Source organism: Sus scrofa, chromosome 13 (assembly GCF_000003025.6).
Source record: "Sus scrofa isolate TJ Tabasco breed Duroc chromosome 13, Sscrofa11.1, whole genome shotgun sequence".
NCBI classification, from domain to species: Eukaryota; Metazoa; Chordata; class Mammalia; order Artiodactyla; family Suidae; genus Sus; species Sus scrofa.
The window spans coordinates 117,831,191-117,847,397 of NC_010455.5; the positions used below are offsets into that span (position 1 = coordinate 117,831,191).

General features: G+C 38.4%; 1 protein-coding gene across 22 annotated transcripts in view; it reads right to left on the reverse strand.

Annotated features, from left to right (window-relative positions):
- Positions 1,009 to 16,207, reverse strand: part of PEX5L (peroxisomal biogenesis factor 5 like) — a 256,185-nt gene continuing 240,986 nt past the window's right edge. For all 22 annotated transcript variants that reach the window (XM_003132551.6, XM_005670010.3, XM_021071222.1 and 19 more), the window contains 3 exons: positions 16,029 to 16,194; positions 15,485 to 15,642; positions 1,009 to 8,939 (listed from right to left, as the gene is read on the reverse strand). In XM_003132551.6, coding sequence (XP_003132599.5) covers positions 8,735 to 8,939; positions 15,485 to 15,642; positions 16,029 to 16,194 — 529 coding nt within the window. In that variant the 3' untranslated portion in view covers positions 1,009 to 8,734. The remainder of the gene's footprint in view (positions 8,940 to 15,484; positions 15,643 to 16,028; positions 16,195 to 16,207) is intronic.

The following is a 16,207-nucleotide window of genomic DNA, read 5'->3' on the forward strand; positions in this document are numbered from 1 at the left end:
GCCCACTGAGGTTAAAGTGGTAGAGGAGAAACATCTGGTGAGGAATCTGGCACTTGGGAGGTTTCAGTACGTATTAGCTTCCTCTTTCCCTTTCAAAGAACTTGAGCTGGGAAGGCTGTACTGTCTGGTCTCTACCCTTCTCAATTCAGTGCAGCCTCAAGTAGGGTGCTTACTGAGAATCAGTAATTTAGTTCCACAGGGCAAAATACTAAAATTAACTATAGGCTCCTAAAGTTCTGATTCATATAGATGATTACCAGGCAGCATTATTTATTACCCAGGAAAAACTATGTCAGTTCTTTGTGAGCCCTAAAAGTGCCAGATGGGTATGGTGTTACCTTAAGGAGCCCTGTAAAGAGCCCTTCAAACCTAAAGCTGCTTTGGTATGCACACATGGAGCGAAGCAACTACTGAGGTAATTAACATTCATGTTTAAAAATTGGGGGTGGGTGGGTAGGGGACTTAAAAAAGGTTTGATTACAAAGCAGGTGAGGAGAGGAGTCATAATTCACCACCAGGTGGATGGAACTTTACTGCATATTGAATAAGCAAAAGCAGGAAAGAAAGATGTGCTACTTAATTTACAAAGGAGAAAATAAAATCCCAGCAAGATTAAGTGCTGCCTCAGATTCTGAAAGAGAGGGCTTATCCCCAACTCTGCTGGGAAAAAGGGAGTTTGAAGAGGGAGAGCTTATCCCCAACTCCGCTTGACTGGCTTGTCATTCAGATGTCAGCCCAGATGTGAGGTAAGAGAAGCCCTTCTTGAGGACCTGTGAGTAAAGAAGCCCCTGTTACTGTCATAATACCTTATTTGCCTTGTTCTTCTAGCACTTGGCAGCACATGACATTCTTATTTGTTAAAGTATTTGTTGCTCTCTCACAGAACTCTGAGTTGTTCAAGGGCTGGATTTGATTTACTTACCACTGTCCTGCACTAGAACAGTACCTGTACTTTGTAGTGCTTAAATATTTGGTCAAAAAAAAAAAAAAAAGACCCTAAAACTGAAATATATTTTAATCCTTTTATTCTAAAAAGAAAATCACCAAAATCCAATTTCAGGATAAATAATATTTTAGTCTTTAAACAAAGGAGGAAGATTTTAAAGCTTTGTTTTGTATGGAAAAATGCATTCCTGACTTCCAGATAACTCATGCAAAATCATGTGTAGTGATATTCAATAAAATGACTTTTTAACCAGTAGTACAATAGAACCCAGTTTGATTTGAAGCAATTCTGGCCCCCCATAATCCCACTTTGAAAGATTTTTGGAAATACCTTGAAGCCACAGACAAAGTTTATTTGAAAACATAGTTTAAAATTGCACAAATATAAATACAATTGAATAGTGTGAAAAAGGGAAGGCATGCTTCCAACAATTGTACAAAAATACTACCTTAATCTCGGTACTTTGCAAATTATAAGCCAAAGGAGTAAATTAAACACATCAATATGATAGATTATTTTTATGGTAGTAATTTTATTTCAAAGAACACTGAAGGGAAATACTAAGATGAAGCCTTAATACCCAACAGTTGTGCTATGACATAATATTTCACTACATACACAGATATCATGTAGTATGCCAATAACTTTTAAGCCCCCGCCCCCACTGCCATTAATTTACTATATAGGTCATTTAATTTGGGTTGGTTTTAATTTAAAAACTCAATGTAAATATTTAAGGTTAAATTTTTTCTGTTATCTATTCAAGCTTATAAATGAAATCCCAGGATTTTAAACATTATTAAGCATAATAAGGAAGCATCACAGAAGAATTTGTCTTAAAGGATATTTTAGATTAGATATGCAATATCCATAGATATACAAAATATATAGAAATATCTTTTCTAAATAGTTAATAAATGCTTGTTATACTTAGTAAAAAGTTTACTAAATTAATCAGGATTTTTTCTTCAACAGATGTAAACAAATTTGGGCAATGAAAATTGAAGAGGGTTTGGGTTAGATGATGTAGGGCATATTGGAAATGGTAAAAATTAGTTTCACTATATTTCTTTTATCCACTGGTAACATTCAGTCACAAACATGTGTCTCATGTGGCACAATCTTTTATGGTATTTTTTTATCTCAGTGGAAATGACAAACTACCTCATTGAGTGTGTCTATCCTCATTGAGTCCTTTGTGTGTCATAGAGCTTCCCTTTCCAAAAATTCAAAGCATAAAACCCCACACATCTTATCTGTGAGCAAAGAACTACCTCAATTCCTTTTTACATCTTATTTTGAGTGCAGGTTTCTAAAAGTGACCCAGTGGCCTGTCAGGATTTTGCGGTGACACTCTATAGCATGACAAGAGAGTTCTCTCTTGGAGAGAAGTCCTGAGAAAAACAGTTTTGAGAGTGGGGCACTTGTTTCCAGAGTGTATTATTTTGGCATTTCTGCAGAGGGTGTAGGTAGTAGAAACTTTATTCAAGGCAAAATACCACATGAGAGTTTGTTAAATCTCACACTTTAGTTTTCTGTGGTGGTGTTTTTTTTTTTTTTTTTCTCCTCAACTGTTCAGTGCTTGCACACAACAGTCTTGACTGTGTGTTTGGGGAATTCTATCTTGGAGCTCATGTGTTGGGAGGTTACAAGGGGGGTATGATTTGGTGATGAAGCTGTCACTAACATAAGATGCTCCCACTGTCTTAGCTTTGCTCCATTTCTGGTCTCCTTGTCTTATTTTTTCATAAAGCAGGGGCCACAGAAAAAGGCAGTGACAGGACTTTAGAGCTGGAGCTGAGTGATCATCAGATTACCTCAACTCTGAATTTTAGTGTTTTTAGAAATACTAAGTCCAGTTTCTCAAGGGATGTGGGCCCAAGTAGCCCACTTACCATACAAATAGGGCCATGTTGAGGACAATGGTGGGACAGACACCCCACACACTATATGACATTTGTGGAAATTAAGGCCCCATGTCCACTTTGTTTTATGATGGTTATCATGTACCTGATGTTACCCTGACCTCCCCACCTTACTTAGAAGGTATTTCTAATTCAGAAAAAGACTTGAAATATGCTATTCAGAATTTAGAACCCAAAACTATGCTGAGGCGATCAACATGGTTTTTGTTTAGTAGCATTCAGATACAGGGATTTTGTTTCTGTTTTGCATCTGTTGTGCCTCATCTGGGCTTTAAAAATTGTTTGGATGTATAAATATCTGGATCCCTCAGGGGATTAGTTTGGCATTGGCTGCAACACTGCATAAACCAGATATGTGAGTCTCTGTAAAGTTCAGTGTGAGAGCATGAAAACGATCTCAGGGATGGGATATTAAAAGCAAATAGAAAAACTGGAACACAAAGTTCATGAAAATGCTTCCTTGTTCAGAAGCAAGGAAAAATCAGCTAACCTATGAGACTTAATCATGCACTGGGTAAATTTACATTCATTAAAGTTATCTTGCATGCTTTGGTTAATATTTGAGTAGGCAGATTTGCAAGTACTAATGCATGCATGATTTTGGTACCTGAGGTTATAGGTTTTACTTTTTAAAAACTGCCTTTTTACAAACCGTATGCCAGAGTTTATCTACAAACACTCTTTAAAAATATATAGACCTGTCTACTTCATAGTTCAAAACAGATTAATTTCAACCAGTTCTATAAATACTGAAATAAGGAAACTGTGTAGTAAAACCTGGAGAGGGAATAATTTTGAAATTATTATACAAAGTAGAAATCATGCATATGCGTGATTAATAATTTCTAAAACAGGAGACCTCAAAAAGATGGCACACGAATTAAGCCTTCGGAATACCCTGTTTCTACAATGCTTTTAGAAGCATTTCAAGCAATGAAACAACAACAATAACAACAACAACTAAAAGTATAGTGCAGCTTGGTGGAACTGATTCAGGAACAAATGAGGAAGGGACACAAAGTGACCATCTTGCTTTCTCTCTACTCCCAAGGAGCTCATAAAGTTTATGGTATGGGGTTTGGAGCTCCTGTTGTAAGTGGGACTAGCTATAGTTGTGTTCGAGTCTTGCATGTATAGCACAAATATACGAGAAAGATTTATCTAATATTAATATCCAGACATAGACCCAAGAATAACATATAGTTCTCTTTAAAGAAGAGAATGAAGAAAATGGCATTAAACTCTGAAAATGAGTGGGTCCTGGCCATTCCAACCCAGTTAAATGTGATGAACATGCCATTCTAGTTGAAACGCAGATTGACACAGAAAGCACAGCTCATAGTTTTCTATTAAAGTCTCCTGGTGGACAAGATCTGCCCTTTTTTCAAGGAATTATGAAGAGTGAGCTTGGGAGAAAGCAGAGGGAATGATAACCCAACATGATTGACCCAGTACGTGGATGCCTTACTTCTCCTTTGCCCCATCTCTCCACCTCCACCTCGCCATGAAGGTACAGAAGCACATAGAAGTAGCCCACTAGACATAGTTAAAACATACTGTGAAATTCAGCATCAATCACTGACTGCCTCTGCATTTTCATCCCATATACTAGTGAAATTGGTCCTCGAAAGTCAACATTTATGAAATTGGTCACTCTAAGAAAATAGTACCATCCTGTCAGATATCTTAGGCTTTTACTCAGGAATACAGGGAAAAAAAAGATACTCAAAGCCTTCCCAGAATGCCCCAGAAAGTAACCAAAGACACCCTACCCTTTCAAATGGAAAGGGTAATTTAAAAGACATTTCACACCAGGAGGCTAAGATGCCAAAAACAGTTCCGCCTGAAAAAATGTGTTATACTTAAAGCTGTGTGTAAATCCATGAAGTTACAACACTCCCTCACACCATATGCAAAAATAAACTCAAAATGGCTTAAAGACTTAAATATAAGACATGACACTATAAAATTCCTGGAAGAAAACATAGCCATTAACATTCTCTGACATAAATCACTCCAATGTTTTCTTAAGGTAAGTATCTCAAGGCAATAGAAATAAAAGCAAAAATAAACAAATGAGACCTAATCAGACTTACAAGCTTTTGCACAGCAGCAAAGGAAACCATCAACAAAATGAAAAGGCCCCCTGCAGACTGGGAGAAAATATTTGCAAATGATGTGACTGACAAGGGTTTAATTTCTAAAATATACAAAGAGCTCATACAACTCAATGACAAAAACAAACTAAAAACTCCATCGAAAAATGGGTAGAAGACTGAAACAGACATTTCTCCAACAGAGATATGCAGATAAGCCAGTAAGCACATGAAAAGACGCTTATCATTGCTAATTATTAGAGAAATACAAATCAAAACTATAATGAGGTATCACTTCACACTGGTCAGAATGTCCATCATCAAAATCTGCACGTAATAAATGCTGGAGAGGGTCTGGAGAAAAGGCAACCCTCTTACACTGTTGGCAGGAATGTAAATTGGTACAGCCACCTTGGAAAACTGTATAGAAGTTCCTCAAAAAAACTAAAAATAGAACTACCATTTGATCCAGCAATCCATTCCTGGGCATATACCGAGAAAAAACTTAAGTTGAAAAGATACAGGCACCCCTATTTTCACAGCAACACTACTTACAATTAGCCATGGCATATAAATAAATGTCTAGCAACAGATGAATGGATAAAGAAGATACATATATATAATGGAATACTACACAGCCATAAAAAGCATGAACAATGCCATTTGCAGCAACATGGGTGGACGTAGAGATTATCATACTAAATAAAGTCTGACAGAGAAAGACAAATACATGTGCAATTTAAGATAAGACACAAATCAGCATATCTACAAAACAAAAACAGACTCGTGGATATAGAGAACAGACTTGCAGTTGCCAGCATGGGGTATGCCAGAGAGAGAAGGATTGAGTTTGGGATTAGCAGATGCAAACTATTATATATAGGATGGACAAACAATAAGAACCTACTGTAAAGCACAGGGAACTATATTTACTATCCTATGATAAACTGTAATGGAAGAGAATATGAAAAATAATATATATATGTATAATTGAGTCACTTTGCTTACAGAAGAAATTAATGCAATATTATAAATCAACTATACTTCAATAAAAATTTAAAAATTGAGCCATGCTTAAAGATGTATACATTCTAAAATCTTGCTACTTAATTTTCAGTGGTGCTCTGACTTTTATAAACTTTCGCTCAATTTTTAGTAACCGTTTTTACTTAATTTTGTTAAGTATTATTGAAAATTTTCTTGGGCAATAATTCTGAACTTCTTGACATGTAACAGCCTATGAAAATCGTGGTTCTGATGGACAGTTGTATTAGAGAAAATCGTACTGAATGACCAGCAAGTTTCCAAATTATGATGGGAATGGAACATTGTCTACTCTCTAACACAACACTTTGAAGTTTGAAGTTACTTTGTATTCCAAAAGCAAAATAAAAATTGGGCTGCAAAATCTGCCACCACTTAGCAATCACCAAATTAAATCAAAATATCCTGCATTTACCCTACTGTCAGGCTTTAAATTTGTTACTGATCTCATGTAGGCAGGGCAGCAAGGCTAAGAAAGAAGGCTATTGCAAATTCAGTGGCTGTTCAAAGTCCAGAATGACATCATAAACAGAACACCTGTAATGTTGGCTTGTGATGGGTTATGCTGTCAGCTGGCCAGCCAGGAACTGCACAGGGACTGGGAGGAGGAAAACACAGAGAATGGATGCTATTATGTCAGGGATACTCAAGCAGGCAGCTGTCATGGTTTGGAGGCTGCCCCATGGTTTGGAGGCTTCAGGATTCTAAACTGCTAACGAATACCACCTATTCTTTAGAAAGTACTGTTGAGCCTTACTTTGCTTCTCAGACTGCAGGGAAGCAGCAGGCAGGCCATGACTGGGTTGTGACTCCTGCCCAACAGTGAATGCCTTAATGCTCCTGCTTCTGCTGGCCAGCTGGAGGCATCACCTGGCCCAAAGTGCGCTCTGACATGAAGAGAAAAGCCTGGTACCACCACAGTGCCCTCAGCTCTTTGTCTTTTTGAACTACAATAGGTTATGATGTATGGAAGCCTCAAGGACTTGTGATTTCATATGTTCTTGGTGCCCCTTCCTACCCTGGAGACTTCCAACATAACAGAAGAGTGGATTTCTACCTGTATCTAGAGGATTTCCACCTGTCTCAGCATGTGTGTACATTTCCTCTCCCCTCCCCAGTAGAAGCCAACTCCTCAGTCAATTAAACTCTTGACCCAAATGCTGTTTTGCATGGTACCTATAATCATGAGTGTAACCAGCCCTTACTGACTAAATGACATGAAGAAAAAGTTGGGATCAAAAAAGTGCTTTGGGGAAGATTCTGGAGGGAGGAAGGAGACACAATGAAGAACAAGACAACTTAGCAGGACAAATTACTGGAACTGGACATCAGGGAAATTATATTTGGGTTAGCATCTTGCAAACAATTTGTCTAATTCTTTAAAAAATGATGTCTTTCCAAATAATCACCAAACTCCCAACAGGCACAAAACACTGAAGAACTGAGTGGAATGTAACTGATTCAATAAGATACCACTGCCAGCAGAAAATTCCTGATACTTGAAAATGTTCAAAGTGAGAGGCAGGCATGCATCTTTCATATTAAACCGCTGACATTAGCCAGAAAATATTGATATTCTATCACTTAGAATGCAAAAGGGTGAGCAGTGCAGATGATGATGGAACTAAGAAAACACATAATCTTTAGAAGATGTTATTTATCATTCTTAAGAAATACTATTTAAAATATTAAGAGTTTAAAAGGAATGTTGATATGCAGGGCAGTTAAGAAAGCAAGGGAAAATATGATATTTAAACAAGCTAATATTAACTCAATACAAGTCACAATATCATCAAACTTTCTCCCTGCAGAGAATTTGTGAAGAGATGCGACCTTATCTCTTGTTTACGTTCATACAGTCCCAGAAAAGCATGTGAATAAGAAGATCTGTGTTTGACATATTTGCACCCTATACCATATCTGCTTTAAGAAAAACACTCCTTCAAAACCCTACACTATGAAAAACTATTTTCAGGAGTTTTTATTTGGTCCGTTGATCTAACAAAGCAGAGTTCTCAAATCTTTCACCCCCAAGTTAAAAATTGGAGCAACAAAACAAAACTCCAGCAAGGCATAAATAAGATATTAAAGTGCATATATATATACAGTCCCAGAAAAGTTTTGATTGGGAACAGCAAAAATTCCTAGTGCAAAAACTGCTTTTGCCAGCAAAGCTCCCTCTCTGGAATCAAAGGCTACAGTAAAAGTTAAAATTGGAACAGGTTTAAGCAATGCTTCTCTTCAGTCAGGAGTTAATATATGTGCATGCACCTTGGCCCACATTATGTTCAATCTGGTAAAAGAAGGAATTTCAGGGGACAGTTCAGAAATGGTCAGAATTCCCTGATCTGAGGCAGTGCTTTCTCCAGGTGTCCCATAAGCAAATTCCTTAGATATGTCATTAGTGGGGACAAAACCCCCAAAGAACAGACTTGCAATATGCTTGCAGCCTGGGAAGAGCGTTCACACACAGGTACTTTATCTTGGTTTGTCTTGTGTCTCTCAATTCTTTCGAGCCCGACCTTGACTCTAAATACAACATTTTGTGCTTTTGGATCTGAACAGAGACTGGGCATTGTCTGTAGGAATTCCCTTGGGTTATATCACCATGGCCTTTTGAACATCCGTTTTATCCTTTTTGGAATTCATAATGAAATAGTTTTGCATTTCTCAGTACAATTACACAGATGAGGGATTATTATTTTTTAATCTTTTCTTTTCCTTCAAGGATCCAAGTTGAAAGCTCTTAGGAGGACATCCAGGTCACCAAGATTAGCTGCCTGGAAGAGTTCCGGTTGGTCCATCAGAGAAAGGGCGATTCTGAGGGCAGCCCAGATATTCCCAGAGATTGCAGGATGAGGAACTTGTTGTTGATTCCTGCTCTTTCTTTGCAAACTGAGGGCTGTGAGAAAATTGCTGACCGCCTCTCTAAGGGGGTAGAAAAACAGACACTTAAAAATGCAACAGATTTCAGAGTTAGCCAACTTAAAAATAAAAAATTATCTTAGTCTAAAATCATAAAGCACTCCTCTGGTGTTTTGGAACATCGAATGAACAACTTTTTGATTCTCTCATTATCCATTTGTGAAAAGTCATTGTTAAGTACAGTGAAATTGGAAAGAAGATAGGAAAGCCAATTTTATTTTTGTTTATGTCACATTGGACAGGAAGAGTAATAGCAAAACCATCACTAACTCATTAATGTGTTTGATCTTCCCCTACTCCAGGAGTGATTGAAAGACTTGATACATTTGCAGATGTAATATAACCAGAGGGTGCATCATCTGGTCTTACTCAGCAACAAAATAGTTTAACTTTTCTCCTTAGTGATAGAATACAGGAGGCAGCCAGGGTTGAGTTGGGTTTGTTATCCAAGCACCTGGGGGCTTGAATCCCAGTATTTAGCCTTAGGCGAATCTCTTATCTTCACCAAAGCCTCAGTTTCTCCAGCTATATTGTTGGGAAAACATTAAGTCATTTTAAAACCTTGCTGTGAGGTGCAGATGAATCAATTTATGTGAAAGCTCCTATTACATTTGATTGATATTTTCCACGTGTGGTCTGGGGAACTCTGGGGATCAGTGAGGTCAAAATTATTTTTATAGTAATACTGAGATGTTATTTTACCTTTTCATTCTCATTTTCTCATGAACATACAATGGAATTTTCCAGCGACTATATAATGTGTGATACTCCAAATAGATTGAATGCAGAAGCAAGATAGTAAAGAAATTTGCAAAAATGAAAAAAAATTGCCACCCTTCTGACTAAACAGTTTGTTTTGGAGAATAATTATTTTCTGTAAAATATATAATTTATGTCAACATGTAATTATTATTTTCTTTTTACAGCTGCACCTGAGGCATATGGAAGTTCCCAGGCTATAGACTGAAAATGAGTGGTAACTGCCGGCCTATGCCACAGCCACAGAAATGCTGGATCCTTAACCCACTGAGTGAGGCCAGGGATCAAACCCGCATCCTCATGGATGCTGTGTCGGGGTCTTAACACGCTGAACTGCATTTTGTTATTATTTTTAAATGAATCTTTTAAACTGTTCTCAGTTTAACTTCTAATATGGTAAATATTGATAGGTATCACCTGCATAAACAAAAGCCCCTTGAGGTTCTCTATAATTGTTAAAAGTGTAAAAGGGTCCTGAGAACATAAAGTCTGTGACCTTCTGAGTCACATGCTGTCTCAAGGGCTGGCTTCTCTGGCCCATGACTGTGCTGGGCTGCTGGTGTGCCCAGGGTACTTGCTAGGATTGCCCTCTTCAGCAATCCTGTCACCTGGAGCCTGTGTTGTGTATCTGACAAACTAGTCTTGGCCAAGAATGATGCCTCTTTCAATTTGTATCTTCTTAACTCTTCTTGAAAGCTTTTCACATTTGACCTCATTTAATCCTATAAGATAGTCACTGTTACGCATCTGGTGGGAAACCTTATGGAAAGCAAGGCTGGATTTCTGATTCCAATGCATATGATCCAGGTATTTGATCACCTATATTGTTAGATCTGCCCAGAAGCAAAGGGCAGTTGGGAAACGGTTGTGCTGTATGCAGCAACCTGGGTCCTGGGAGGGAGTGGGGGTTCTCATTACCCCTCTTCTGGTGAGGGGGACTTAAAACAGATGCTTACAGTGACTAGTTTTGGAGGCCCTTTCTGGCTTCCTAGGCATAGGGTGGCAGCTTGAATGACAATGACTCAATTTCCTCTCATCATCCTAGGCCTGTAAGGACTCTTGGGGGGAAGGAAGATGCTGGGATTCCCTCCTGCAAGGCTGCTCCCACCCTCGTGGGTGGCAGTGGTCTCTGGGCACTGTGGAGAATAACAGACTAGTCTATTTGTTAGCCTGTCAAGCAACTCAAGGTTTTCCCCAGGAAGATAGTCTAAACCTGTTCCCCAACTTTGGAACTCAGAGTCCTTTCGGGGGACTCAGAAGACTGTACATGTACACATGTGAATAGTTTTCAAATGTCTAACATATATGAATGAATAAGTTTAAATTGTTTTCAATGTCATGATTAATAAAAAGCACATACATTTAAAAGCAGTCTTCATTTTTAGTAGCTTTCCCTCTTTATATTAATAGTATATTATCAACAGGGATGGGGATTTATGTTTTCATTAAAAAGGGTTCTCACTTTTAAAAAGGTTAAGACTCTTTGCTCTAAGTTCTGCTGTGAAACTCCTACTGACAAAAGGGCAGCATTTTAAGCTCCATCCAAGTTTCATGCCAACAATTTCCTCTCCTTATTTCAGCTGTGTGCAGTATGGGGGGAGGCTTGTCTTTGACTCTTTATAGAACAGGTGAGATGACAAACAGAGCATGTTATAGCTACATTCACAGACACTTGCACTTCTTGAGGGACAAGTTCCAAGACTGGTGGAAACGGAAGCACTGGACCAGCTCCTGGCTTTCTTCTGGGCCACATCTCTATTAGGGGTTGTTTTTCCTAGGTATCCACTTATATCTCAAATGAAACTTACTTTCAGAATGCATTTCAGATTTATGTTTCACTTTGTGGTCTTTTTTTCTCAGGAGAAACTGTTTATCACTTCACAAGATTTCCCATATCCAACGTGACAATAAGAGACCTACAAAGTCTTGCCAAAACACTTTGCTACTCCAGTGTCTAATTGATCAAAATGGACAAATTTAGCAAATGAGAATACGGGATGCATAGTTAAATTTGAATTTCACGTAATCAATGAGTAATTTTCAGTAAAAGTATGTCTCATGCATTATTTGGGAAATACTTATCTAAAAACATGTTTTCTGAGCAGTCTGCATTTTATCTGACAACCTTAAAATTGACTTGCTCTTGTACAGGAGACTTTCTGCTTGAGATTGCAAATTCACATCGCAACAAAGTTTGTCCGTTTCTACCTCTTATGGACTTTTATTCCTACAAATTGTGACCCATACTGAGTCTTACATCTGTGAATGTCAAGAAAGTATTTTATTGGCTCCTCAAGTATTTTTTCTACAGTAAGATGTTACAATTAAAACTCATCTGGAAGCTTTGGAAAGGCAGCTGCTAGCATATAAATCAATGAAGTTATAACACTCCCTCACACCATACACAAAAATTAAACTCAAAATGCCTTAAAGACTGAAATATAAGATTACTATAAGAAATATAGAGTTACTATAAGAGAATACAGGCCAGACTTTCTCTGACATAAATTATACCAGTTTTTCTTAGTTCAGTCTCCCAAAGCAAAAGAAATAAAAGTAAAAGAAATCAGGAGTTCCTGTCATGGCACAGTGCTTAACAAATCCGTCTAGGAACCATGAGGTTGCGGGTTCGATCCCTGGCCTTGCTCAGTGGGTTAAGGATCCGGTGTTGCTGTGAGCTGTGGTGTAGGTCTCAGACGAGGCTTGGATCCCGAGTGGCTGTGGCGTAGGCCAGTAGCTACAGATCCGATTAGACCCCTAGCCTGGGAACCTCCATATGCTGTAGGAGTGGCCCTAGAAAAGGCAAAAAGAACCCCCCCCCAAAAAAAAGAAAAAAAGTAAAAGACATCAAATGGAGCCTAATCAAACTTACAAACTTTTGCACAACAAAGGAAACCATCAATAAAATGAAAAGACAATTATAGAATGGGAGAAATATTTGCAAATGATGTGACAGACAAATAGCTTATACACTTCAATATAAAAAACCCCAAACAACCCAATTGAAAAAGGGCAGAAGACTGAAACAGACATTTCTCCAAAGAAGGCACACCGATGGCCAACAGGCACATGAAAAGGTGCTCAACATTGCTAATTGTTAGAAAAATGCAAATTAAAACTACATGAGGTATCAGATCACACAGATCAGAATGGCCATCAAAAAGTCTACAAATAATAAATGCTGGAGAGGGTATGGAAAAAAGGGAACTGTTGGTGGGAATGTAGATCAGTGCAGCCACCATGGAAAATAATCTGGAGGTTTCTTAAAAACTAAAAACGGAGTTACCATACGATCCAGCAATCCTATTCCTGGGCATATACCCAGCTAAAACTCTAATTTGAAAAGAGACACGCACCCTAAGTTTCACTGTGGCACTATTTACGATTGCCAAGGCATGGAAGCAACCTAAATGTCCATCAACAGATGAATCGTTAAAGATGTGGTACACACACACACACACACACACACTGGAATACCACTCAGCCATAAAAAAAACATGAAACAATGCCATTTGCAACAACATGGATGGACCTAGAGATTATCATACTAAATGAAGTTGGTCAGACAAAGACAAATATGATATCACTTACCGGTGCAATCTAAAAAAATGAAACAAATGAACTTATTTACACAACAAACAGACTCACAGAAACAGAAGGCAAATTTATGGATAACAAAGGGGAAAGGTCGGGGGGAGGAGTAAATTAGGAGTTTGGGATTAACAGATATACACTACTATACCTAAAATAGATAAACAACAAGGTCCTACTGTATAGCACAGGCAACTATACTCCATATCTTGTAATCTAGCATGGACAAGAATCTGAAATACATGTCAATTTCTTTGCTGTATACCAGAAACTAACACAACATTGTAAATGAGTTATACCTCAATTTTTTTTAAAAAGGCCTCCTTTAGTTGAATTCAATATGTCTAGGTGTACATGCATACATATGCATTTATTGGAGTTCCCGTCGTGGCGCAGTGGTTAACGAATCCGACTAGGAACCATGAGGTTGCGGGTTCGATCCCTGCCCTTGCTCAGTGGGTTAACGATCCGGCGTTGCTGTGAGCTGTGGTGTAGGTTGCAGACGCGGCTCGGATCCCGCGTTGCTGTGGCTCTGGCGTAGGCCAGTGGCTACAGCTCCGATTCGACCCCTAGCCTGGGAACCTCCATATGCCGCGGGAGCGGCCCAAGAAATAGCAAAAAAAAGAAAAAAAAAAAAAAACCAAAAAAAACCATATGCATTTATTTACATCTCTATTTGTTCCAAAAAAGGACCTAAAGTGTCATAAAATACATATACACAACAAACCTAGTTAAGTGAATAAAGGGAGTAAAGATTAAATCAGAGTAGGGAAATCAAAGGAAATCAGACAGAACCAAGAATGAAGTTAGTATATGAAACAGACATCATCAGGCTGATGCAGAGAGGCTGCACAGATTTGACAGTGGCCCTTTGTGCAGCTGATGTTAAGAGGGCCTCTACAGGGAGTCATCTCACAATGTCCACAAAATAAAACAAACCGGTTGCTCAGGAGTCACTCAGCTATTCTTGGTTTGAGCTGAGTAACATCCTCTTAGGGGATAGAGTGTAATCCAAGTGACTAATGTTCTTTCTAAGATCCTTTTAGTATAAATGCAGCAACTATTTTCTAAAGCTTCAATATTTGCCAGTGGCATAATGCTCTAATGCAGTTCAGAACCAGCAATTCTTCAGATGTCAAAGAGTGCAAGCCAGTTACATAGCTCTCTCACGCCTTATTTAGTAATAGTGATAATGATGATGGTAATGATAATACTCATAATAATGCCTACTAAGTATCAAACATCTGCTCTGTGCTAGCCAATTACATTTAACCTGCATAAAAATCCTGCAGGACAGATATTATTATCTCTCTTTTTTAATGCAAGTGAAGAAATTGAGGCTCAAAATTATGTGTCCAGAATCATATAAATGGCATAGCTGTGATTTAAACCCAAGCCTGTCTGAATTCTAAAAGCCTGGCTCTTTCTGAGAATGAGAAAGGACTTAACATTTTTTGTGGAGTTTGACATTAATGTGTTATTTCTAGTTATAAAAGTAACTCCTGCTCATTTAGAAAATAGAAAAATATAGGAAAAGAAAGAAGAAAAAATCACCCAAACTTATTTTATGTAAAAGAAATAAAGGTCATTTATGGTCTGTGTTGATGGGCAACTAACAGAGGATATAGACCTGAATGATAATGAGGAGTCACGAGAGAAGGAGAAAGACATTTCAGACTCTCAACCCAGTGTTTAAATTTTTTCCTTTTTAAAATAAACTAACTTTACCAGTAAATTAGGTTTAGGAAACCTCAATTCTTGATTGCACTTTGCCAGAAAAGTGATCTGGAGACTTGAGTCATTTTGCTGTGTCCCCTTGTCCTACCCACCATGTTTTTTTTTTTTTTTTTTTCCTTACTTGGGAAATGAAGGCTTGGACTGCTTATGTTTCTCAGAGATTTGTCCCTTAGGTGTTAAAAAGCCAGACAACTTGTCCTAACTCCAAATCAAATCAAAATCTCTGGGAGAGTGGTCTAGGAATCTACCTTTCACTAGAGGCCCAAATGGATGCCAAAGACTGGGAAGCATGGAAGCAAACTGTTTTTGTTTCTACAGACCTCAGGATTCAAAGGTCTGAAATTTACCTTTAAACAAGAGGAAGAGATTACAAAAGGAGGTATTTTTACTGGAAAACAACCTTTCAGACCCTTGAACTCCAGCCCCGAGCCTGGAGTTGTCAGCCTGCTGCCATACTTCACCTGTAGGCGCCCAGGTTGATGCAGCTTATCCCTAGGTTGTATCTGGACCGGATGAAGCCAGGCTGAATCTCCAGTGCTCGTGTGTAGGCTTCCACAGCTTCCTCACTGCGGTCTCCGTTTGCCAGGGTTGCCCCGAGACGGTTCCATAATGAATAGTCCTGACGACAAAATCAGAGCTAATAACTCGTACATGCAGACAGAGTGACAGAGTATTCCCCTATTTCCTGCAGAAGACAGGTGAGAGCTCAAAAGTATCCAGTGCTCATGGACAAGGACCAGGACTGGTGAATTACTCAAAGATCTTTAGGACAACCCTCTGAAATGGCTTTCATTTGGCAAAGAGCACTACCACTTGATGTTGTCAGGCAATTCATATTTCTATTTTAGGTACTTGAGTATTAATAGCTGCTGTGGCATATCATTAGTACTCATTACTTTAAACCACTGGATGCAGGAAAATAAAGTATAGCTGAAACGCATAACATATAGTCTGTGAAAATTTATTTTTAACAGAAAACCTTATGGTTTCTTCCTATACACTTACCTCTGGCCGAACAGTTAAGGCAGCATTAAATGCATCTATTGCTCTATTAAATTCTCCGCTCAGGTGGAACAGCACCCCCAGGCCTGTCTGGAGATCTGGGTCGATCATATCTCCATTTTGGTGGGCGGCTTCCAGATATAATTCCTTCACTCCTTCCAGAACAGAGCTACAAGGTAAAC